The following is a 26,303-nucleotide window of genomic DNA, read 5'->3' as shown; positions in this document are numbered from 1 at the left end:
ACAGAGTGCTCTGATGATTGGTGTGTGTACCATAAATCTGCCACTTGCTGAACTTATCAGGCTCACTATACACCATCTATCAAACTTGAAGGAGGCTCACACTTCCAGAATGGGCATTTCTGCTGCAGGAGTACTCAGAGATTCCTACACAGGCCAGAGAAATGTCCTCAAATCTTCCTTTCAGACAAAATTTCTGACCAGGGAAATGGAATTTATATGGAAATCTTGAGGTGTATTTCACTCCTGCTGTAGCCAGTGTTGCAGTTCTCCCATTTGTAAGCAGGACCTCAGCTACAGGTGATTTTACCCCAGCAATCCCAAGGGGGTAAGAGCAAGAGGAAAGCTCAGCAGGTGAAAATCAGGATCTTTATATTAACAAATACATGATGTACACAGCTCTCTTTTCCTAAACTGTAAGAGAACTCAAGCAAATCTCCTTTTCAGGTACTGGAGGCTTGCCTTGGTCACTCTGCTCTGTTCCCTGTAAGGGTTCTCAGGAGACCTTCAGATATCAGAATAACAAGGCCTTGTCCCTATCTGCAATTTCCTGATTTGTGTATTCACAGCACCGACAATACAAAATTTGTAATGTGGCAGAAGTGGAGGAAGCAGATCCTTAATGGTTAATAACTCAGGATTTGTCACTTAGCTCTCTTCAAGAGATTGCCCAGGAACCCATTGTTTCATCTTCCAGCTGTTTCCCATCAAATTACTATTAAATTATTCATAAATTATTACATCGTTTCTTCACATCCCTGCAATACTAATTTTTACAGTTTCAAAGCCACTCTAATACCAGCTTTCATGTTTCAAAAAGGCACAGAGCAGTAAAATATACTGCACAGATTAGCAAAATTCAAATTTAAGAGAAGTTTTTCCTTTCTAATACGAACTCTAAAGCCTCAGCACTCCTGGAACACAGCAATATCCCACTACCATCATTTGCTAGCACATCTATCCCTTTGAACACACAGAAATGTGATGCACAGTTAAAAGCTAACTACCAACATTCCTGGCATTTCAACAGCTTTCTAATAAATGAGTCAAGATTTAATCCATATTTTTTAATGTTGCAGCCAAGCCCTTCAGTCTCTGAATGAAACTGTGCAGATAAAAACATGGGGTGCCTTCATAATTGTTTCAGAAAAGGATAAATGAACACACCTTGAGATAACAACTATTAAAGTGCAAGTACTGTGTCATTAGGGGTGAGCTTCTAATTAGTAAAAAATAAATAAATAAATTAAAAAAACTGTCATTGGCTAAAAAATAATGAAAAGAATAAACAATATCTGGAATTCTCTTGTGAGGGAAATATTACGAAGCATAACTCTGTAACAAACCCCACAGATTCATGTATTAAAAGGAAAAAAACCCTCAGAATTCATTAAGTTGGTGCACTCAAGTAAACGTAATTGAGAGATGAACATTCCTTTTTCCAAAATGTATCATGAAAATGAATAGCGTGAAGGAAGCTCAGACACTCTGCACATCCAGCCCCTTCTGCTGCACCAGGACCATTAAAACCACATGAATTATTTTGTCAAACTGCTTCAGAAGTTCAGAGACAGCCTTAAAATAGTAATTCATCTCCAACTTAGTATGAACACGACTACTTTATTCTCTTTAAACCTTAATTAGTGTACTTAAAATGTAAGCTGTGTTATCAAATATAATTAATCATATTTTAGGGTGGGTGTATTTTGAGCTTTCGATTGACTTACATTCTGCTGCTTGGTATAATCTTGTGCCCGTCTCTGAACCACGTCACTTGGGGCCTCGGATGGCTGAGGATGTGTGGGAAGTTCAGAACAGCAGCTTGTCCTTCAGTCACTGTTTTTCTCTGGTCTGTGTCCATGAAATCCCCCATGTCTGCAAATGAAAAAGAGAAAAAAAAAAAGAGAAATTTTGCCTTTCTCCTCATTTCTTTTCTTGGAGCAGAGAAATCCCCGTGTTTTTCCCAAGAAACACTGGCACTGATCATTACTCATGGGACACTGTGGATCATGGCACAGTTTGGATTTTGGGTTTTAGAGGCAGATGAACCTAAGGCAGGAAGGAAACCCCAGTGCTGCTGGTGCACACAGGCAGAGCACCCCTGAGCAGCCCTGTGTGACCCCTGTGCTCTTGGGCAATAACTGAGGGGTTTTACTGAAAATGACATTTTAATGGAGGTTTGTTTGCTTTGGTTTTTTGTTTGGTTGGGGGTTTTTTTCAGACAAATCCTTAACAATAAAAAAGAACCCCCTGAAATTCAAAGAGATGCTCATGGTGTCTATAAATGTGTACAAGTAGCTCTTCCAGCTCAGCCAGGCCAAGGTCAGAGGTAGGCAAGGATCCCAAAATGCTCCTGGAATCCCAAGGTCATGCTGGGGGTTATCAGCTCTTCTGGCACATTGCAATGTCAATGGTGCATCCTTAATGTTAGAGAGCAGCTTTTAACAAAAATTTTAATGGAAGAAATGATACTACCCTTGCAGAACCTCTGCCTCTGCAGGCTTTATTTCACAGGCAAGTTCAGCTCTCTAAGGAGACCTTGGAAAAATTCAGTGACTGTTTTTTTCTTGTTTTTTCCATTGCCTTTTGTACTGCATTCTTATCCATTAAAATGAACAGGGCTGTAGGCTCTTACTTCTTCACCCTCCAAAGAACTTCTCTGCATTTTAATTTGATTTAAACTAGGAAACTGACACACACACTACAGAGAACTATTCCAGCTTCTCTCACTGAATTCCCTTTTTTCTTTAAAGGACAACAGGGTCCTCTACAAGTTCTGTGCTGCAGAGAGGGATGCAAAGGACACAGAAAAGAAATTGCTACTATCAGGTCTGTGAATGGCAGGAGATGAGAAGAGACAGAACATGAGGAGAAATTAAAAACACATGGTGTTTTAAAGAAACTTTCATCATCTTTGTGATTTTCAAGTTATTTATTCAGACATAATCAGCATTGTACTTCCTCTGCTGCTCCAGATTCCTCACAACTGTAATCAGATCAAGCTACTTGAAAAGGAATTTCAAACTGCGGAGGTGGATCTAATTAACTTCATTGTCAAATGATTATTTTAGTTTTCTCAATCCAGGAGTTTTAAGCCCGTCCTGTAATTAAGATTTACTCAGCAGTTTTCTCACAAATACCTGTTCCCATCCAGTTAAGTAATATGTTAGCATGTGTTGAGAATATTTTTTAAATGATTTAACAAGTTCCCCGCTATTTCAGATATCTAGGACATGGCAAATACCTGCAGTCTTTCTCATTGCCATTATAATTACACCTTTCGATTTTTCACTAGAGATCTTGAGTTGAAGTGTATGAGGAAACATCCTCCACTCCCTGGCAAAAATAGATAATTTCTTGTGAATCCTTCTGAATTAGAAGAGTAACATTGAATTCCCATTCTGATGAGTGGCTAGGATGATTTTAGGAACTCCATGGGATGTTGCTATCTGATAAGTTTTGAAGAATAACCAAAAAGATTAAAAGATATTATTAAATATCAGGAACTTACTACATCCACACAGCTTAAATCAATTAATTTTAAATTAAAACCATTAAAACAGACAACAATCACGTGGCATCAGTAGCTACCCTGAGTGAAGAGGAAACAGGATATTTAAAACTTGTAGAACACTTTATTCTGCAGGAATAAAGTGTAAAAATGACTTCACTACAGAAGCCATTTATGTCACAAAGGCTCAAGACCAAAGGTTCCCCAAGTCACACAGGGAACCTGGTTTGCTTTGCCTCCGTGTCTTATCAGTGAAAATAAATGAATAAATCAATTAATACATAGACTGCTTAATTCAGACAGATTTAAGAGAGAACCTTTTAGCCTCATTCAGCAATGCAGATCTACAAATTAAATAGGGGGGAAACTAAAACTGAAGAAAAGTAAAATATTGCACTTCTTACTCTCTCCAAAACAGCCAAACACACACAAACCAGCCTGGAGAGACAAAACTCTGCACTGCAAACCTTCCCCCCCTTCAGAGGGGAATAAAGCTGTCATTTCAGGAGACAGAGTTCTTCAGCAGCAGCAGCAGCATCAAGGAAAAGCATTCCTGTGTCTCTGTCTCACCATTGTTCCCAGCAGGACCTCCTCAGGAGCTGCTCCCTGCACTGTGCCACTCCATCTGCTTGCACAGCTGGGCAGGGAGCTGGACAGGGAAGAGTTGGGAGTGAACTTTAACAGCCCAACGAAAGAACTGTTGCTCTTTTAGAAATTTTGGAGAAGTCTCCCAGCCCACAGCTGCTCAAACACATTTTCCTGCTGAGCCTGAAGGGGAGTGAGTGCCACTGCAATGCAGGAGTGGGAATGATGAGTGGGACGCAGGAGGAAATGGGCAGGTTTTTCCCTGGGACTGCCACCAAAGCCTTTGTCCCCTGAAACCACAGCTGGAGATGCAACTCCAGAGGGTCCAGGCTGCTCCAAAGGCTCAGTGGTGCACAAGGAGAGGCACCTCACCCTCCCCTTCCCCTGCTAAACCCCCCACTCACTCCATGTTATGTTCACTCACAGCAGCTTTCAGCGGATCCTCTGAGACCTGGCAGAATTCACTAAAAATGCAGAGGAGTATTTGGAAAAATACTTGGAAGGGTCTGAGCCAGGTCAGAGTGAGCCCATGGCCAGCAGACAGCAGGGCACAAGGGCTGGCAGAGGCAAGGGAAGGAAAACCCCATTTTAGCAGCAGTTTATTTTTACTTTAGCTCCCAGCAGCTCTGAAACAATAGGGAGACCAAACATCGAATTACTGCTATTACTGACATCACAGATACAGTAACAAAATCCACTGTAATGCAGTAAACTGATCAACACGATACCAAAGCTTACATAATATCATTTGCAACTGGTTTTATTTTAAAACACAGGAAATTCCATGTCATTTCCTTCATTGACATACTGATTAACTTGAATCAGTTCCTTCAAATTGGGTGCCTAATAAATAATTCAATTTCTCTAAATTCTGCTTATCAAGTGACATTTACTACTGCTACTGAATTTCCAGTTACTGACCCTGATGAGGAGAAATTTGATCCATGAGACTTCTCAGGCACAGCACACAAATCTGTCTCTTTTCAAATTTCTTTTATGCTTTTACTTTGGAAAAAGAATTAGGCATAATTTTATTATTGTTTCCAAAAAAAGTTGCTTGAATTTCTTTGCTAACCGAAAAAAAGGAAATCAAGACTGTGTGATCCTTCCTTATGTCACGTTCATTAGCACAAACACCTGAGAAAACTAACTTAACCTTTCCAAATGGCAGCTGGATTTCAAAAATTCTGCCAAAGTCCAAACTGAAGTGGGACAAAAATGGGAGGGTGGGGGGGTTTCCTTCAGAAAGGTATTGAGAACAGAATTTTAAAGTGTTGTTGTGAAAATGCTGATTTTGTACCACAAGGATTATGATGTGAAATCCTCCCGGTGCTATCCCCACCATCCCATTCCCTTTCAGATGCTGCTGCTTTCCTCTAGACTTTTTGTTGTTGTTGTTTTGATCGTTTTGACAATTTTGTTCATGGCCTTCCTAAACTCTATAAGGTGTAACAGTTCTCTTATGCTACAGATATCTCCAAACAATCTGATTTTCATGGCTTTGAACAGTCAGAGTTGCACTGCTCTGAGCTGCTTCCAGACAACAACTGAAGTATGAACCTTCTTGTGAGGCAGTAATTTAAAAATTTGTTAAACCTGATATCTGACACCTGTTCAGACAGACAAATGTTCTCACACATCAGGTTTTTTCCCCAAAGAGAGGCTAATGAGGCACAGAGTGAGCCCCACTCAGACATACATGCCACTTGCACTTGGGATCTCCTCTGCAGCAGTGCTCCCATCCTGTTCCTCACGATGCACTGGTAGGAGCCAGCATCAGCCCTCTGCAGAGCTGGGATGATGTACCTGTGGGGCAAAAGGCACAGTTAGAGAGCGCTTCTTCCTGGTTTACACTTTGTCTTAAATGTATACTGTATTTGTTCTTACAAACAGCACTCTTGTGTAACCTCAGGTGTTTGGTTACAATATTGTCTGCTATATACAGATTTTTAAAAACCAGCCAACATGAAATGCAGAAAATACCTTTCAGTCTTCAGTTCTGAATATGATAAATGCCAAGCATATCAAAAATTTACATCAAAGACAGACTCAGGTTTTTTTTCACTGGTTTTCTCTACCTTAAATCATAAGATAATCAGTTCAGAGGAGTCACAAGAAGACTAAGTGTAGGTATTAAGAAGTCTTGCCAGAAGTATCAAAGCTTTCCAAGGAAAGCTCCACTTTGTGACCACTGAATCTCAGAGGAATCCTGGAAGTGCCACCAGTGTGCTGTACTTTGTGTTTGCTCTGCCCTTCAAACAGACACTCAGTCCACTAATCTCACCTTCCTCATTCAGCTACATCTGATTGCTCAACATGAAAATGAGCTGATAGGCACAGTTTTAATGGGAATAAAACACATGAATAATAGAGATAATCCTGCATTAAACAAACATTAATCACAAGTGCATATTCCCCCAGTCACCTTCAGGAGATATTATGGCAGGATTAATGAAAGTCTTTATGGAAGATAAGGAAAAGGAAAACGGCTGAATTTTAATCTTCAAATTTTAATTCCGCTAAAAGAAAACATTTCTTCTAGTCCCAAATATACTGTACACACCCACGTGCAGAGCTTAATGCCAGAACAGGATCAGGGGCCATAAAACAAAAGAGGCAGAAGAGTCTGGTGTCATCACAAAAAACACCCCAACAAACACAGGGGACTAAAGCAGAGCCCAACACCGTGGGCAGCTTTAGACATCCCTGGGATTTCCAGGAGGCCCTGGCTGCCCATGGATATGAGCTGTGACTCCAGTGACCTCCTCTGGTCGCTGCTGTGACCTCCCCAGGGGCCACCAGCACATCCCCTCCCGTGGCTGTGGCAGTTGGCACCAGGATGGAAAGGAAGATTCCAACCTCTGCTCTTCATGGAGCACCAGGAAGAGAAGGATGACTCCAGCCTGTGCTCTTCATGGGAGTCACAGCAACCCCAGCACACAAATAATGACCCTGAATGCTGTTTCCTCTTGCCTGAGAGCCTCACCATGGGGAATGGAGTGAGAGGACAGGTGAAAATACAAGGCAGAGGATAGAAATCAATAGGGCAGAAAGCTTCTCTATTTCCTTACAAAATCATTTCCTTCTCTGCCAGGCAGAAGCCTGTTGTAAAACATCATTATATTTAAAAAATTAACTGAAGATTCTGACAAATGCCGAAAATTAATTTGTACAGTTCTTTTTACCCAACAGTTACACGTTAACAATCTTTCTTTCTCCCATGAAGATTTAGCGTCCTACTTGGCTAATGCCTTGTCTATTAAATAAAACCAAAATTAAAGGCCTCTTTCCTGAGTATTCATCTGTTCTAGGACAGTAATGCAGAGTTAGTTTTGCTGCCACCAGGACAAAACAAATCAATTAGATCAGAAGTGTCCTACTTTGGTTTTCCTTTCTGACTTATTGAAGTTGCAGCAGGAAACATCCTTAACATGTTGCCTGAAGAAATGAAAATCTCTTAAAAATTTGCAGTGGAAATCTCATCTACCTTGGAAATTCCAAGGCAGCCAAAACCTAGAGCAGTGGATTCTCAGTGGACCTACTGGGTATAATGTGCAGGTACAGCAAGCAAAATTAGAATAATTAAATAACAAAAGTGGAAAAAAGAGATAGGACATGTGGTATTACTGTTTGAGAATAAGTTGAAAATTGCAAACTTGGGCAAGGGATAAGTATTAATGGAATTTCTGATTCTGTGTTTACAATTTTAAACAGTCTTTATGCATATCACATGTCTTATTATTGTTTTGAAACCTACTTTTCTATTGACCTAGCAGCCTTGATACTGCTTTTTGTGCTATGCTTTTCCCATTCCACTTGTTTTCTGACCTGCAAGAAGGGATAGAAATAAGCTTTCTAAGTTCTAAATAGGACTGGGACTTTCTTCCCCAGAATGAACTGAAATCAAAGGTTAATACAATTCCTTACAGTGACAAGACAGATTTTGGCTTTCTTTTTGTCTACACTCCAACTTTGAAGACAGATCTTCCCATTGTAGATCTGCCAGGAGGCTCCTTGAGCTTCCTGGGGATGTCTGCAAGGACTTTGGAAAGTCAGCCCCGACTTTTCCCTCATTTTGAATGGCACAGCCAACCAGAACCTGGTGTTTGGGAAGTTTCTGCAGAGAGATGGGAAGCGACAAGCAGAAAAGAGAAGTTTCAAGGGGAGTCTCCCCGAGCGTGATGTGCTCCATCACCCCTCTGCAAAGAGCTCCAGGAGGGAGTGGCATCAGCCACCTAAGGAGAAAACCCAGCCAACACTCACAGTTCACTCCTAGTTTAAAATTTAAACCCTCATTTTAATTTCAAATGCCCTAAGAGTTAAAAGCGAAGCTATAGGCTACGGGATTTAATAGTCGTAATTGTGGATACAGAACTAAAGCTAAATGTATTTTATTAGATATTCATGTTACTTTTTATCTACTCAAGCTTTTTGACAAAAGACTTATGCATCAGCTGATCTAACTTTTAATATACAGAACTAAAATTGAAATGTGTCCAATGTTAAAAACATAATAATCAGATACTTTTAAGTATTTTGGTTGAAGGTGTATCACTTCTTAGACATGACCTTAGTTCCATAAATTCCAATAAATCAATATCTTCAGGCCACAAAAGCAAATATGAAAGACACACCTGGTCCAGAAGTTAATTCAAAAGAAAACAAAGCGGGGGAAAAAAGAAAACAGAAAAAATACACTGCCTGAACATTAAAGTCTCTTAACTTATACACATGACCAAAATTGCTCCTGCAGTCAGCGGCATTGATTTGTTTTCATAACGTGGATCTCCGATCACAAAGAATTTATAAGGTTGATTTATAAATTCTTAACACAAAGTGGTGTATGCACAGTCACTGTAAAAGCCAGGCTGTGCACACAGCCAGCCTCGTTAGACAAAGAGAAGCTGCTCACTCAGGGTCACCAATGTCACAATGCAGAGACTCCAATTAGTTCTTTACTCACTTGGGCTGTTATAATAATATATTTTCAGCCTGTTACAATATAGGCATTACTTTAACTGAGACACGCTAAGTAATCTCAATTACCAAAAAAATCTTTGATTGATGATTCAAATTGCAGCAGGAGTCACTTACTCAGGGAAGATTCGTGCATTTAAACAGACTATTTACCCAAGAGAACTGCACAGCAAACTGTTATGGGGTCAAAGGCTAAATTTTGCAACTGGAATTTTTATGTCTGAGCATATCATTTCCTGGCTTTCATTCATCCTAATGCACCTATGCCTTTTCTTGGAAGCTTAAAGTTTTGCATTTCTATAGAATCAAAATCCTGTTTAGGTGATCTCTGGCTGTGGTGTAGCAGTAGGGATGCAATTTCTAAATTAGTATTTTCTATCAATATTATTTTATTATCATAAACCAGCAGCTTCCTCTGCGACAAATCTTTTAATAAGAAATAGAAAAAAGAACAATATAAAACCCGCAGAATTAATAAATATGGTTTGAATCATGACCTGACATTCAGAAGAACAAATTAAATGCAACAAGGGACTGACTGCAGGTATGTGCACACACAGCCTGGGAAGAGTGTTCCAATAACTAACTCACACTCACACTGCCATCCACAGTAAAATTCCAATTTTGTGTTGGGATGTCCACTTGTTTAGGAAATACCACGGCACTCTGGTCATATTTCAAAATGTCACACGTTCTTGCTGAGGTTTCTCCTAATACCATGAAATGTCATCTCCCTGTGCCTAGCACACCTACAGGGCTGGAGTTCTAACCTTTGCTTGCTGTTCATTCCGTGTTTATGTTTTTGTCCTCCCACACCATTTTTCCTCCCACCCTCTCGGCATCTCACGTGGTCCAGGGCTGCTTTCAGCTCCTTCTACCCAACCACTACAAAAGCCTCTGCTGTTGTTGATCAGAACAAGTGGCATTTGCACAAAGCCATGCTCAAACATCGTGATTTGTTGTGCTATTAGAGATCTTTTCATTTTCTAGAAAGCATTCACAAATCTCTTCTTTATGTGCCTGTGGCTCGTAATCCACATCCCAAAGGCCGGAAAGCAGAAATCAGGAGTAGATGCAGAGACTCAGGACTGAGAGGGCTCATCCAAATCAAGTCTTGCATTTCTAGGTAACTTCGTATAGAACCAAATGCTTGGGTTTAAACAGTTGCTAAATACATGAAATGCTAAATGACCCTCAAAAGTTTTAAAGAGTTATTTAGGGGATTTTTTTTCCCTGATGCTCTGTAAATGTAAATAATATCAAAACCAGAACTACTGCTAGGTTACAATTTTGAAAATCTTTGAGAAAAGTAATTATGGATTACCTTGTGTAACAACATAGAACTTTATATCATTATCTGCATTATCTCCATACCAATTTATATTGTAATTTCTATCTATAGTGATGGAGCATAACTTTTCCCCACTTTAAGCCTCGTGCCCCGAAAATGCAGTATTTAGCTTGGTTTGCAAAAGGTACAGATATTGTACCTGGGCTCTGTCTGTCACTTACCCACCCCTCACGACATTTGAACTCACCTGGCAAATTCTACAAAATTTGAAAGCACCAAATAAGTTGCATAAAAATTAAATTGCCATGAGGGTACAGAAATTTCCTTTTGCACGAAGAAAACGGAGTCAGTCCTCCCACAGCAGAGAAAAGCAGACAAAATTTGGCTGTCTGGCACGCTGATGCTTGGCCAGCCGTGTGCTGCCTATCAGCAGGAACGAGCTCTGATAAGCCACGCTGAGGTTTTTCTCCTGTTTGATGGAATGTCTGTGGGATGGGGAGGGAGCTCCTGGGGGCAAACTGCACAATCATTAAAGGGCAGTTTGTTAAACTATCAGCTCCGTTTTGGAATTCCTAGGATTGAAACAGAAAGGTTTGTGTGGAATTTAAGACAGACCACATTCCTCTAGATCTGGTGGAGACAGACAGTCCCAGCGAGCTCGGCTCTGTTCAAGGATGAGTTCACACATCATATGTAACATTTAGCTAAGGAATGTGCCTCCAATTTGTCACAAACACAGGTAAAAGTTACATCTCCAGCAAAAGGCACTGCTGGTACTGAAAAATTCCATGTTAGGACCCACATTTTGAAGCGTCAAACCTCATTTCCATCAAAAGAATCTCCTCTCATCTGTTTACAAAACCCACTCTTCTTTCATAACAAACCCCCAAGTCCCTGCGTCTGGATCTACAAAGCTCTTTGAGGCATTGGGAAACCGAGGGCGTGGGGTTTGCTTTGGGGCTGTTTTTTGCAATTCCCCTTGCAGAAGATGATTATAGGGATGTTATTTACTTGTATTCACTGGAGTAGGAGGTTATTTCAGTGTCGTTGTGCAACCACTTGAATTCCAAGGGCCAGCTGCCTTCGGCAAGGCACGTAAGGACCAGTCGGTTTCCTTCCAGGTGGATCTGGGGCAAGCCTGGTTCTGTCTTGAAGAATGGTGCAACATCCCCTGAAATACAAAGGGAAAAATGGGTTTGGAGGCTATTTAGGAAAAAATAGGAGAAATTACTGATATTTAGCTAATTTCTTCTCAACATGGTCATGATAAAACAAGAAATAAGATGATTCAGTTAAGGCTTGCACTGGTGCATCCATAACTTAGCTTTATCTTTAGAGGCAGAATTACCAAGATCTTGATAAACTTTGTTCTTGCACACTCAGATATGCTTTTGTCCATGTTTACTCTTTCTCCAGATGAGAATTTCAAAACTGTCTACTGTGGCAGGCAGGGAACAGCTCTATTGGCTTTTTCCCCCCCTTCTCCTTTCAGAGGATTAAATCCACTCAAAGCTTGGTGTTTTTTGTTTTTTGTTTTTTGTGTTTTTTTTTTTTTGTTTGTTTGGTTTTTTTTTTGTTGTTGTTTTTTTTTTGTTTTGTTTTGTTTTTTGTTTTTTGTTTTTTGTTTTTTTTTTTTTTTCCTTGAATAAAAACCAGAAGAGTAATCCTGGATAGAAATGATTATCACAGCAGGAAACGACTCAGACGACTCAGGGTAAATAAAGATTCTTGATAGGGAAAAGAATTTAGGAAAAAAAATAACACTTCACAAGTTGAATGTATTTTTCAATGTTCTTGCCAACCAAAGTGTGCTACATTTTATTACCTGAAGCCACTAACAGATTTTTGAATTAGGGTACTTCAATAATATGCGAGGGTCACATGTAATCTCAAACTCTTGTGTATCACAAATAAAACACTCCAAGCAGCAAAATTCTTGATGGGTAAATTGCCAAAGCTCTGCTTAAATACAGATTGATTCTGAGTCTACACCTGCTGGAGATCTACCCCAGTCACCTCTGGAAGATGAAGGGTTTTCACACTTTACTTGTTAAATTTCTACGTGTAACTGTAGAGGAACTACAGGCTTCATTTTAGAAGCACACAAATACCTTCTATAACCACAATTAACAGAATGCTTTGGGTTGGAAGGGATGCTACAATTCTTCCAGTTCCAACCCCTGCCATGGGCAGGGACACCTTCCACTAGATCAGGTTGCTCCATCCAACCTGGCCTGGAACACTTCCAGGATTTTATGATTACAAAAAACCACAGGAGTTATATTCAAAGTCAGAGATTTAATATAGAATATTAATAATACTGACTAAGTAGACAATACTGAGCTCTTCTTTAAAGTGTGCAGGGGGTGTGTGTGTACTTTATACATAAAATACAGAAAAAAACCCAAGATACATAAATGTTGTCCCAATGCAAGCAATGGTTCAGTTAAACTGCAAACCTTCCTTTAAACATTTATTTTTACACCAGCTCAGGCATTTTCATACTTGCTATTTGAAGAGTTTAACCTATGTTTTACAGTTTTGAGTGAAGTGCCCTCCTGTACTGTTCAAGGCTGGCTGGAATTTTTGAATCCACAGGTCACAGAATCACTGAGAGCCCCAGGACAGCCCCAGGAGCTCGGGGCCAGGGGTGCTGCTGGTGGTTTCTCAGTGGCCCTGGTGTTCCCCTGGGGTTCACAGCCCAGCCTGGGGATGTCAAAGGCTCCAAGCCTTTATCTTTCACTTTGCCTGTGCTCAGGGAGGTTTTCTGGCTGCAGAGCACAGACTCGTTATCACTGACGGGTCTCGGGGCAGAGCTGGGCTCCAGCTGAGCGTGGCCAGGGAGCCCCAGGCCCACTGGTGCCAAATATCTCCTGGAATGGGTTATAAATCAACCACAGCTCCACACGCATCTGATGATTTGGATTAACAAATTGTCTCCTGAGCTTTTAGAATTTCACTTCAGGAACACAGTCAGTTATGCAGAAAGAAAAAACGCATAATCTTAAAGCAATGCTTACAAACTACCACACAAAATCCAATCTAACAAACTGAACTAAAAACTCTATTTGGGGTAGGGCCCTTTTCTGATTTGTAGCATTTTAAATAACCTGTCTTTCAAACAAACTGATGTATGACGACTGCAGATCAGCAGTATCTTCTCGAAATTGGCAATATAGGAAGCTACAACAATTCAACATATGAGAAAATTGGAACAGTCCCAAACTAGCAGATACTCCCAGACAAGCCAAGGGGAGTTTTTACACCTCTCCACACTATTACATGACTGAGAATATATTCTGCAGAGCTTCTTTTTAGTTGTTGTTTTAATGACTGCAATTACTGTGAAATCATCTTATCCCAATTCTCATTGTCTCCTAACTAGTAAAACCAACTAATACTTTAAACTTTATAAAGAAAAATTTAAGTTGGAGTTAGAGGATGTTCCTGTGACATACAGTTCTTTTACCCAAAGTGAAAATCAAAATTTTACAAAGGTATTTCTAAACAAGTGAGAAAAGGTTAAATCCTGTCACAGGCATTTCTGGGAGTCTCCCAAGGGGGTCTCAGACATTCTACCCTGGTAAGATTAAAGGTGTCAGGCTTCCTCTGGAGATGGAAAAGCAGCAGCTGGGAGCACTGCTGGTGTTCAGGAGAAGATAACAGAGCCCAGTTGGCAAAGGGAAATGATTAGTGCTGAGTCTCCAGAAAACAACATTTACCTGCTCATGTACAGAGGCTCCTGGCACGAGTTCCCTAAACTATTCCTCCCCACAGAAAGTTCAGCCACTGAGGGAGAGCTCAGTGGAAGTGATGTCTGCACCAAACCCAGTCATTTGTTGATCCTTGTTTTCGGTGATTTACAGACTCAGCAGCTCAACCTCCTTCATTACTCACTCTGAATTATCCACTTACTTCTAACTTACGTCTTTCCGAGAAAAAAATGATGCATTTGGAAGACAAAGTGCTGCCCACAAGTCTCTCATTCAGCCCTACATTTCCTACTCAAATATTCCAAACCCAGCCATGCTGTAGCCCACTCAGAGCTATCTCCCATTTAAAGCATCACAATCAAGCTGTTATTACATGAAAGGGATTCTCAAAACTCAATCCAGTTCTGTTAGAAGCTAAAATTTAATAGACCTACGGGAATATTTTTATAAAGAGTACAGCATGCTTTATAAATTACCCTGGCTCTCTGGAAGATTTACTTAAACCCTTGAAGTAATTTTATCTCCTAATCCTTTATTCCTGACTTTCTCATCAATCACATACCATCAGTTTATCAAATTCAATTATGCAATCAGAGCTCACTAAATATTCACTGAAAGCAGAAATGAAAATAAAATAGAGAGCAAGAATTCCTTGCAGAGAGGCAGCTTTGATGACGTTGGCATTTCTGCAGCTCAGGGCTGCTCACACCTCAGGCTCAGCATCAAACCAGGGCTGCACCCTGGGCTTTATTTACAGCTTTAAGCTGTAATGGAAAGCACAATTTAAACCTGGACCTGAAAGGAAAAGTTGGGTTGTTATAGAGCATCCCAGGGAAACAGGAAAATTGGCAGGCAAAAAAATCAAAGGCATCTCAGAAGGGTTGTGGGAAAGAAATAACTGGCTGAGGGATGGAAGACACAAGGGGGCAGTTAATAGGTATGAGATACTTGCACTCAGTAATTAACTACAGAAGGGCTCACCAGGAGAATAACCTTGGCCAATCAAGGGTTTAGAAGCCAGGAAGGCATTTTTTGTTTTATACTCTCCAAGAATAGAGTAAAATACTAATGAACAGACTATCTGAGTCCTAAAACAAAACAAAACAAAAAAACCAAACCAAACCAAACCAACAAGCACCACCCCAAACACACTAAAAAAAAACCAAAACGAAAAACCAAAAAAACACCCAAACTGCAATTATTATTGCTAGAATTACTTATCTTGGCTAGAATACTTTTCTGCCTACTAAAAAAATAAAATAAAATTAAGCAAACATTCAAGCTATACACTGCTGCTTTTTCTAAATCTGTTAATACTTCCAGCCTCTCTGGCTCTTCAGCGATGCTGCTTTAAAAAAATAAGTAATAGTAATTAAAGAACTTTTTGAGTTGCAAGAAGGAGCAAAGGGATAAGGTGCCAATCTCTTGGCACATGTATATTTACAGCTTCAGTAAATTTTCATTAAGTCTGCTTACCAAACTCGCCAACATCCCAACTTGTGTCCTTAAAAGGATGCTGCGGATTTATTTTTATGTAAATCTCAAGAAGTAGAATTGAATATGCCAAAATTATCTGGAAATTTGCTCCACAGTGTTTCTGCCTTGCTTTTCTGCACCTCTAAACTGCCTGAGTGTCACTGCACTGCGGGCTTGGCCCATCCAGCTTCTTTCTTTGGTACATGCAAAGTTTAGATGGATTTTACTTAAAAAAAAAAGATTCAGGACTAAATTCAACAACATTCAGACAGTTTGTCTTGGACTAATGCTGACATTTAAATACAAAATGGTGCTGGGTGCAATTGTCCTCTATCCTGGGTTGTCCTCAGCCCTGGCAGATGATCTGAAAGCTCCCTCATGCTCTGTTCTCCCTGAAAATCACGTTCAGGCTCGAATTTACAAACAGGATCTACAAGAGGAAAAGGAGCCTGGCTGGGCAGCTTTGGAATAAAAAAATCCAGGAGTAGATGCTCATTAAATGCCCAAGGAACCCCAATCTCATAAGGATTGCATGAGTGAATGTGACCCCAGAAACAGGAGAGCACCATCTCAAGGACCTCAAACATTCCCTCTAACAAACAAATTAACAAGTCTCAGCTAATGATTCTTAGCCCTTGAAGAGCTTACATTTGCAAAAACACGTAAAGCAAAGTCAGATTAAATAGATCTTTCAGTTACTACAAGGTCTTACAAGATCTTGAAAGCAGTCGCACAGTCCCGTCCCTCAGGAATTAATAAATTTTAATTAAAGACACAATTTGATCTTGAGAACCTCTACCCTGTGGAGCAAAGGAAAGTTATAATACTCCAGAGAAGCACCACATCATCCTCATCAGTAAAACCCACTGCAACTGCCCTCTTCAAATCTCAGCTTTTTTTTTTTTCTCCAGAAATGTTGGATATCAACAGTTACAGGCAAAATCAGGTGCCCACTTCCTGAAAAAAATTCCAGTTTCTGTGGCCCAGAACACTCAAAGAAAGGAAAATGCAGGGAGGGCTGAGAGCAGGTTGAAAGATGCTGCTATTTGTCTTTGTTATGATTCTCTACTTTTAAGTCATTTTTAGGTGAGCTAACATTGAATATTAAAAGTAGATCAACCTGTGCAAAAATCAGCAATGCAGAGCAAATACAGCTCAATCATTTAACAAATACCGGGTGAGCAGCTGCCTTTCCATCACTCAGCTGGCCCTACAGGTTCAATATTGAAAAGAGAGTTTGGACTGAGATACATTTTTCAAACTCAAAAGAAAAACACAACGGTTTTATTAAGTAGCACGCCTCTGTTGATTTTAGCTTATTAATCTCCAGTCAAAACATAATGCACATTGCTGTTTCTTTCTGTGCTTCTAAAGCTATGACCAACTGACACGGGAAAGTAAAGAACAGAATTTTGTCTGAGGAATTCTCCAGGAAAATGAGGCAGAGGCTGAATGATGAGCCCAGGAGAAGAGATGAAATGAGAAGAAGAGGAGAAATGAGGAGAATTTCAGCAATACAGAAATGTTTTTGCTCTCAGTGCCTGCCAGGAAAGGAGATGTAAGCCACGTTTGGGTGGGTAAATGATGACTGCCATGGAAAGAGTATCCCAAAAGGTCTGTGTGGGGCACAAAAGTACAGGTAAAATGGCAACTGGAGTCAGGAAACCCAAAGGAGAGACAGGAAGAGTCTTTCCATAACCCACAGAAATTGCTACAACTATGGACAGCAAAACCCCATTCAAGACCAGACTGAAGTTCAGCAGTGAGCTGAACAGTCGAGCACGAGCTGCTCTGCTCTGACAGCAAATAACTGCAGCCTCCCGGGAAAACGGCTTTTCTTCTTATTCCCAAGTTGGATATGGAAAAGATTTTTCTCTATTTTCTTTTCAAAAGGATCTTTCAGTCTTGTTATCTCACTTTTCTAATCTTAGAGTTTCTGATATACATGCATACATGTGCTAGCTCTGGATGCAAGTTGTATTCTCTTGTGGAAATGAACTTCAATAGATTATATGGCGTATGAATTTGGAATTATAACACAGTAAATCCTGGGAAATGTACCAGAAAGTCAGATTGAACTCAGATATATTTGAATCAATCTTCTTTTGAATTCAAACCTTCTGAAATGCATTGGTGAGATGCTGGAAAAGTTAGTATATGATCTATTCATAAACTGTCAACAATGTCAAACATACATTAGAGCATTCAGTCACTTTAACTGTATTGATTTGCAGGAAGTCTATTTTACCCAAAATATTGGATCTTTGAGATTCAAATTTTTGTGGTTGGAAGTGTGTCATAAATCACCAAGTGCAACAATTAAATTTAAATTGCATTTTACTACCTCATTCTAAACCCCCATTGCAAAGGACTGATGCATCATAGTGAATATTTCATTAAAATATCAGGTTATTTTTCAAATATACTGCAGCAGCTAAGAGTTTTCACACAATGGTATAAAGCATCCTCTCAAAATGGATTTCCTGAACTTTCATCAAAGACGATATTTGATTTTACATTGGAAGACCACTGAAGCAACTGTATTTAAATCAGTCTTTCTTCCTCAATTCCACACGTCAAGTAAAATGAGCCCAAGCTGCCCATTTTTGTTGTCCCAGAGATTAAAAAGATAACCTCCTTTTTGGGTAGCTCCATTATAATCCCTGGATGCAAATACAGATATCAGCTGAGGTTGATGGATGGTGCTTTTAGTGGTTTAATTGGGGATGGAATTAAATTGTTTTAGGACTCAGCAAGTTCTGTGAGGAAGCCCACATATTTTTAGAATAAGTGACATTTATTTCTTTTAAATGCACAGCCACAGGGAGACAAGATTTCAATGGGTAACTTCTTTTTTTTTGCCTTGAACAGCTCACATAACTAATTGGCAACTTAGCTATTGGGTAAATGCCAATCATATATTTGATTTGGATGGAGGAAATATTGAACTAAAGATTGCAAACCTGTTGCAGCCCAGCCCAAGAGGAAAACTAAACATTCTGTAATGTATGGTTATGATTAGCTTTCAACAATCCAATAGAATAGGAGTCCCAAGTGGCAAGAATGAGTGTTTCACACTGATAGTTAGGTAGATTTAATTAAGAATTCTTTTTTTTTTTTTTTTTTTTATTGAAGCATCACTTCTCTATTTCAGAATTACCTAAATGGCATTGCAGATTCCAGTTGGCTTCGCTGCTCCTCGTCTCTTGATGTAAACAGAACAAATGTTTTTCCCAAATCTTGGCTAACACATAGTATTGCTTAAAAGAACAACATCCTGATTCATTCTCTTAGAAACTTCTTTAATTCTAATATAAACACCATGAAGTGACTGCTACATAAAGCCTGTTTTGGTATTTCCAACCTTTTTTCCCTGTTTTAAGGCACAAACATTTCCTGTTATCTCTCTTAGCCTTCTTCAATTTTTCTCTATAAACAGCTTTAGATGAACTACAAAAATCCATTTGCATCCTGAGACGACAGAAAAAAGCCAGAGCAGATTTTTTATGATAAAAAAAGAAAATCTTACTATCACAGACTGCTTAAAAGTCCTTAAACATAACCTGTTCTTTGTATTCATAAAGCCTACTCCCTAACACTCTGCCATCTCTTTAAAGACCATCCTTTCATTCACTACACAATCACTCCTTGAAGAATTCCCTTTTGAGAACAGATTTCTCAAGCTTTATTGGAAACAGTCAAAACAGAGCTGAAAGGAGGAGGGCCCCCAGAACTACAGCAGAGTTTTTATAGGACCTGGAATCTGATGGTGAAAAAAAAAAAGAAGACAATGCTGGTAACATGACTCCATTAAAATTCAACATAAACCTCTCAGTTATCCCCAAATACACCAAGAAACTTTCCAATACGTAATTGTATCATTCTTTTCTTAAAATTGATTTCTTTTGCAGACCAGCCAAGGAGAAAAAAAAATAATGAGCTGATACCATTTTAACTGAGCCTCAAGCAGCTCCTGATGTATTAACCTAAAATCCCACTAAGGCTTCCTTTTCCCATTTAATTTCCACATCTTGTGTTTTAGTCTCACTTTCTGACCACCTGTAATAATTCAGTGCAGTTGGGGGAGAAAAAAAAATTATATTGGTTTATTGTTTATCAGAAGGCAGCCACTACTGATAGCTCTGGGAAGTCATGGAATACCACAGATCCCAGAATTGGTTTGAGTTGGAAAAAGGACCTTAAAGCCCATCCAGTGCCACCCCTTGCCATGGGCAGGGACACCTCCCACTATCCCAGGTTGCTCCAAGCCACATCCAGCCTGGCCTTGGACGCTTCCAGGGATCCAGGGGCAGCCACAGCTTCTCTGGGCAGCCTGTGCCAGGGCCTCCCCACCCTCATGGGGAAGAATTTCTTCTCAATATCCCATCTAAAACCACACTCTTTCAGCTTAAAGCCATTACCTGCTGCAAGATTAAAAATCAAAAAGCTACATATGATGCTCTTAAATTATGTTTAGTGTAGTTCATCCACAAAAAAAAGCTCCAGAGTTTTGGGGGTTTTAAATATTCATGAGGATGTTTTTAAGAAAGTTACAAATGCACTGGAAGAAAAAGGCACATCCGTACAAAGCGGGCAAATGAAAGAGAGCCCATTAACTATGAAAACCAAAACAAAATCTCCAAAGAAACCTCCAGCCTCTGAATTTAGTATCAAAGCACAACCTCTGTGCTTTTCATATTCTCTTCATACAGTGATGTTTACAGAGCCTCACTCCGAGACTTGAGGAAATAAGTTGTTAGTGTTTAAACCTCGGCCCACAGCAGGTGGAAGGCCTCGCTGAAAGAGAATCCAAATATAGCAGGATTTCCTTCATTATTTTAACCACAAAGGAAGCTATTTTTGCTGCTACATAATCTACAATCTCCAACTACTGTAGGGCAGCCTGATCATGCTGATATCTAACCAGCAATTTATAAATATACCCTCTAAATATTCCAACTGACACGGGCACAAAGGAGAGATGAAACCCTACAGAACACCTAACAGGAGAGAAAAGATGAAAACATAAATGTGCTTTCCTCAAGCTCATCCCTGCTATAAGAGGCGTTCTCAGCGTGCAGAAGATAAATTAAATCAAAAAGGTAAACAGCTGGGGAGTGTCTGGAAGTAGCAGAACAGAAACGGGAGAGCAGAAGGAGGAAACAAATGGACAGCAAAGGCACTGCCAGACCTGGTAGCCATGTCACGCACTCATTTATGTTCTCAAGGAGAATTTATTTCCAAACAGCAAAGCAGCTATGAATATCCAGAGAAGATATAAACACATCTCTTTTGATGAAGGGGCCTGGAGGGGAAATGATTCATGCTCAAACCTTTAAGACCAATGCCTACTGCCCGCTGCTATTGTTATTTTGTTTAAATGTAACTTGTAGTTTTCTTTTGTTTTTTTTTTTTTTTTTTTCCTTAAACGTGAAAAATGTGAATAGGTTTAGAAACTGGGTAACGCCTGCCTGCCTCAAAAAACTCAACTCAAAGGATCTCAGTGGTGTCACTGAATTGGAGGGTGGTGAGCACAGGAGCCCACATTATGATGAGAGACAGGACAGTTCACATCCTTGTGTGAGGCTGGATTAGGACAGAAATGCCAGCAAAGCGCAGAAAAAAGTTCACAAGGCTCAGCTGAAGTGTTCCCACATCTTAAGCAGGCCCCTGGTCAGAGACAGAAGCCCAGAGTGACCCTTGCAGAGCTCTCGGGGTATTTGTGCAGACATTCCCAACAGGATGGATCAAAGGCTCCTCGCACAAACTGGGCACCTTCATTTTCCCAAATATCACCACTTATTTCCGTGTCTTTCACACCAAATCCTTTCAGAACTACCTGACTGGAATTCTTTCACCACTTCAACAAAAATACACAGATCTAGACACTATAGAATTATTTTCGGCGATACCAACAAAACATGTAATTTCTTCTTGTCAAAATGGGAAGAAACATATCACTGTTCTAGCAAACATAACTGAGCTTGACATATCTGAAGGCAAAGAAAAGGAGTTAGTTGATTAATCTGGATATTTTATTTAATTTTCTTTGGGTTATAAATAAGCAGCAAGTTAATACTGTTTTCAACTTTTGACAGTTCTAATGTTAATTACATGTACTGGATTTTATAAATCAATTCTTTTTACATAGAGTGTTATTTAACTTGTCAAGTGCAGCAATAGATCAATGCATTTACTGTTCTTGCTAACATTGATGGATGACATACATCAAAAGCATATGTAAAGGAAAAATAAAAGACTTATTTGTAAGCCAGACGGGGTTAAACCCAAGTAAGGAAGACAGGGAATTTAAACAGTGTTTTAAAAATAACATCAAAGTTTATTAAGGTGTGAAAAGTTTTCTTTTTGTTTGGGGTTTTGGAAGTTTGGGGGTTGTTTGGGGCTGATTTGTAGGGATTTTTTCTTTTAATGCTCTGGCCTGCAGTTAGCAGCAGCAGACTGCTCTGTGTACAGAATTGCTGTACTAAATCTGGGTATCCTCCCAAACTTCAAATATATTTTACTAAAGAACTGCATCCCCACGTTCAGCACACAGTCTTTCCATCTAAACATACAAATAAGGTGATAAAAAACACCAAACAGTAGCTGATAACTACTTCACTATTTGCAAACAAGCTACAGTTAAAGTGCTTAAAATTTTAAAGGATGTACATGAAAAATTTTGATCATAAATCAACTTCAAAGGCTGCATTCACTGCATTATGAGCTGTAATAAAAGGAGCACTCAGTCAAAAACCATCCTAAGAGGCAGTGCTAATGTACCTGCACATCTTGAAGAGAAATACAGGTCACAAAGTAACTAATTCTCATTATTCATTGTGCTATTTGTAAAGAAGTCATAAAGTATATTAAAATTATGAAACCCCAAAGAACTGAAAGCTATTACTCTGCATGTAACTACAGTAAATCAATAAAATTTTGGTTAAAACCCATTATCAGAAGCATGTATATATACAAAATGTATAATCATGTACTGAAATAGAAGGGGAAATTGTTTTCCTTCTATTATTGATAGATTTCTCAGGACACAAGTAATAATTACAAAATACATTCTTTCCAATTCACAGAATGACAAAAAAAAAAAATCCTTTTGCATTAAAAAAACTGTCATGAGGATGGGCTTTTCAAAGTTACAGAAGGTAATGAATGGAAACTTGAAGTGTTATCTTTGGAATTCCTGTAATCATTGTATTTTGGAGTAATTTATATGACTAGAAAATGAAAAGAGATCTCTGTTGTACCACCACAAGATTCAGCGAAGCACAAGGAGGCTCTTCTCCATCAGCTCTACTACTTTGTAGTAGACAATATTTATGAGAAGTAATAAGCAGTGATTACAATCTATGAATTGTCTTAGCCTGTTTGAGAAATAACCACCAAAAAGGAAAAGCTGAAAAATAATAGTGAGTCTAAATCAAAGAGAAGTTTGTAAAGTTGCCTTCAAACCTTGGAAAAAGATGACATTCTATTGAAAAAAAAAAAAATCCCTAAAAGAAGTTAGTCTTCTGACTAAGGTGTGTCCTGCAGGAACTTGTTCACACCTTCAGTGAGGCTTGGTAATGGAGAAAGAGTCATGAAGCTGTCCTCAGAGTTGGAGTATTTTGTTTAATATCACCCAGCAGAAGACTTCTCCTCACAAAAACTCTTATAAATTGTTGAAGGAGGATGGGCACATGAGAGAAGGGGTCAGCTGCCTCACATACAGCCGGGGTTTGTACGTCTGCAGGATTCTCTGTGAGCTGAGGCACCCGAACAATGGGAAAGTACCATCCAAGTGAAAAGCAGGAATTGTGCACGTGTAACCTTTGTGTCCTCCTGGAAACTGTGAGTGAGGAGAAGGGAGAGCCTGTGGGAGACTGGGCAGGAGAGCTCAGAGCACTCAGTGCTCACTCAGAAATCCAAGAGCAGCTCAGTCCCATCCCACTGGCCCACAGCACAAAGCCAAAAACCTACAGGAAACCCAAAAACATACCCTTCATGTACCAAACCCTACATGTCACACTGACCATGCTGCATCCTAATCCTGCTCTCACAGCCAGGCAGCAGCACCTGCTGGACACCAGTCCAGTAAATACAGACAGGCTGGCCAAACCCTGCTGGGCAGCACCAAACAAATGGAGAGCAAAGCTCTGCTCCTGCTCCGGCCAAGCTGGGTATGATGGTGAAGATATAATAATGAAGATGTATATCCACAAGCAGTATGGAATCAGCCAGAACCTCGGCTCATGAGCACTCCTGTGTCCTGTAAGAGGTGAGCCCTGGGCGGGTTTACAAGTTCCATAAAATTGCTCACTGGGGGAAACAATCTGCTGGCTCAATTCTCTGCAGGATTCCCCCAGTCCCTCCAGTCATCTGTTCCTGCTCTGTACATCCACATACATCAGCAAGCTGACAGTTCAGAAACTGGACCAGATGGATTTATCACCCCAAACAGTACTATTTGTTAAATCTAAAAGCCATTAATCAGAGTAATTTCCTTTATTAAACTCTGTGGGAGAAAGGGACAAATATAGGTGACATATTATTACCCGAGTTTACCGGGAGTGCATCACAGGATGACACACACTGAGCTTATTTTCACCCAGCAGCACCAGAGAGAAATGGTGACAGCAGAAATGTTCCTCCTAGAAAAAGTAGATTATTGCAGGACAAAGAAAGCAGGAAAGGGCATCCTAAATGCTTTCTTTGAGTAGATAAGGTATGTTATTTTCCCCGGAGGAAATAATTACATTCTCCAAAAGGACTGGCAACTTCAAGTTATTTTTAAACAAAGAGCAGTTCTTTGTGTAACAGGAGCACTGAGTTGTTTCACAGAAGCAATAGGTGAGACTGGATCAACAAAGTTACCTTCACCTTTCACCAGGCACTTAATGCCAGCCCAGCTGGAAAACAGCCTTGGCTGGCAGAGGTTTAAGCCTCACAAATAATACTTATTCTGCTCTCCCTCTTCTGACTCTGAAATTCCTACAATTTTTAGCCACAGGGCCAAAAAATATCGAGGTATATTTCCTGTCCTTCCAAACTAGAGATTTACAAGAAAATCATATATCTGCACCACATGAGAAAACATCCCAATTTTAACAACCAAGAAAACTTTTGCAAACAAATGACAGAAAAAGTCCTCTAGAAACACCTAAAAATGGCCTCTTAACCTTTAAAAGTTTTACAAAAGGAAAGAAAGCCTGTAGCTATTTGCTTAAGAGACAAAAGACAACATTTCTATACATTAATTTATTTTGGGGAAGGTTACTGAAGCAGAACACAGTTGTGATTCTTTAGTGATGCTCCGACACGTTACTGCACACAAAGCTGATTTTGCAGGTTCTGTTGCAGGGTAGAAAACCCTTTCTCTGGCACAGCAGAAATCCCTGTGATCCCACCAAGGGAGGTGACAGGGCAGCCTGCTGGCCACGGCTCTGGTTTGCCTCCCACCGTGGTGTGAATAAGAGAAAAACAGGAAAAAGCTCCAGGTCATGTCCCTGTTGGATGGGACTTGCAGAAACCTGGTCTGGTGGGAGGTGTCCCTGCCCAGGGCAGGGATTTGGAATTGGATGAGCTTTAAGGTCCTTTTCAACCCAAACCATTCTGCGATCTTATGATTCTATCAATTGCTAAGAAAAAAAAAAAAAAAATCTTTTGACCCGGGTATCATTTATATGATACATTCCTATTACCCTCTTTAATGGCTGATCACGTAAATACTCCTATTCTCACATTTTTCCCAATCAGAGCTTTCACTGATACGGTTCATGAAAACGTTTTTCCCCAGCGTGGATTTCAGAAGGCTTCTTGATGGAGCAGAAGCTCTGGAACAGCCTCCTCCAGAACCTCTGTCTGCCTTAAGAGCAAACAGACTGAAATGTTGGTGCATTATTGCTGGCTCATTAAGAAGCAAATTAGTTGTTTTTGTCTTTGTTTAGCACTACTCCACAGGTACTTATTTTGACACCGCTTTAATGTGCAAACACATTAAATTAACGTGTTTCACAGTTACAGGAAACATTCCTTGGACAAAGGCCAACCCCGCAGCCTCGCAGCAAAAAATTCTAATTTCTATATTAAAGAAGTTAAATTACATAAAACACTTCTCCACGTGCTTTTTGCCAACCCATTGCATTTGGCACAAGCTGATGATTTTTATCTATTTAATATTTACTAGGTATCTCAAATACGATTTATTCCAAAAAGAAATAAAATAAATAAAATTTAAAAAATGGCAGAAATGGCTAAAAAATGACGGCCAGACATGACCTTCTCCTCTGTGTATACAACCAAATCACTACAATTGTGTGTGCACAGTTCAAGAACAACCTCTGTTATTTGTCTATATTATATATAGAAAGCAAGTTCTATTAATAAACAGTCAGCCTAAATTAGCATGAAGACAATATAAATTTAGTTTAGACTTTTGGCCTTTAGTTTATATCAGCTTGGAAGTAAACAGAAAAAGTATAATAATGGCAAATAAAACAATGAAGCAGTAAAAATAGCATGATGATGGATTAAAATATATTGTTCTAGTTGGGAGTCAATAGGGCAAGTGCTTTATAAAAATTATGTTTTCCTTTGACAAAATCAGTACAATACTTGCTGGTACAAGCAATAAAAAAAAACCTCCCATAAAACATTTCCGACTTCATTTTCCATTTTAATGGCTGCAGGCAAAATTCAGAATACATTTGTCAAGTTGATATTATCAACACAACAGGGGTATGCCTGACTTGTTCTACAT

At 39.6% G+C, this 26,303-nt stretch overlaps 1 protein-coding gene across 1 annotated transcript in view; it reads right to left on the bottom strand.

The window, feature by feature from the left end:
• SDK1 (sidekick cell adhesion molecule 1) overlaps positions 1-26,303 on the bottom strand; it is a 391,189-nt gene that overhangs the window by 270,377 nt on the left and 94,509 nt on the right. The window contains exons 2-4 of the mRNA XM_066329767.1: positions 11,373-11,532; positions 5,793-5,899; positions 1,725-1,872 (exon numbers count right to left, since the gene is read on the bottom strand). Of these exons, the coding sequence (XP_066185864.1) occupies positions 1,725-1,872; positions 5,793-5,899; positions 11,373-11,532 (415 nt within the window). The remainder of the gene's footprint in view (positions 1-1,724; positions 1,873-5,792; positions 5,900-11,372; positions 11,533-26,303) is intronic.

The sequence above is a fragment of the Sylvia atricapilla genome, chromosome 15 (assembly GCF_009819655.1).
Source record: "Sylvia atricapilla isolate bSylAtr1 chromosome 15, bSylAtr1.pri, whole genome shotgun sequence".
NCBI classification, from domain to species: domain Eukaryota; kingdom Metazoa; phylum Chordata; class Aves; order Passeriformes; family Sylviidae; genus Sylvia; species Sylvia atricapilla.
Note: the sequence above shows the minus strand (reverse complement) of the source record. Positions and strands in the feature narration are given on the sequence as shown.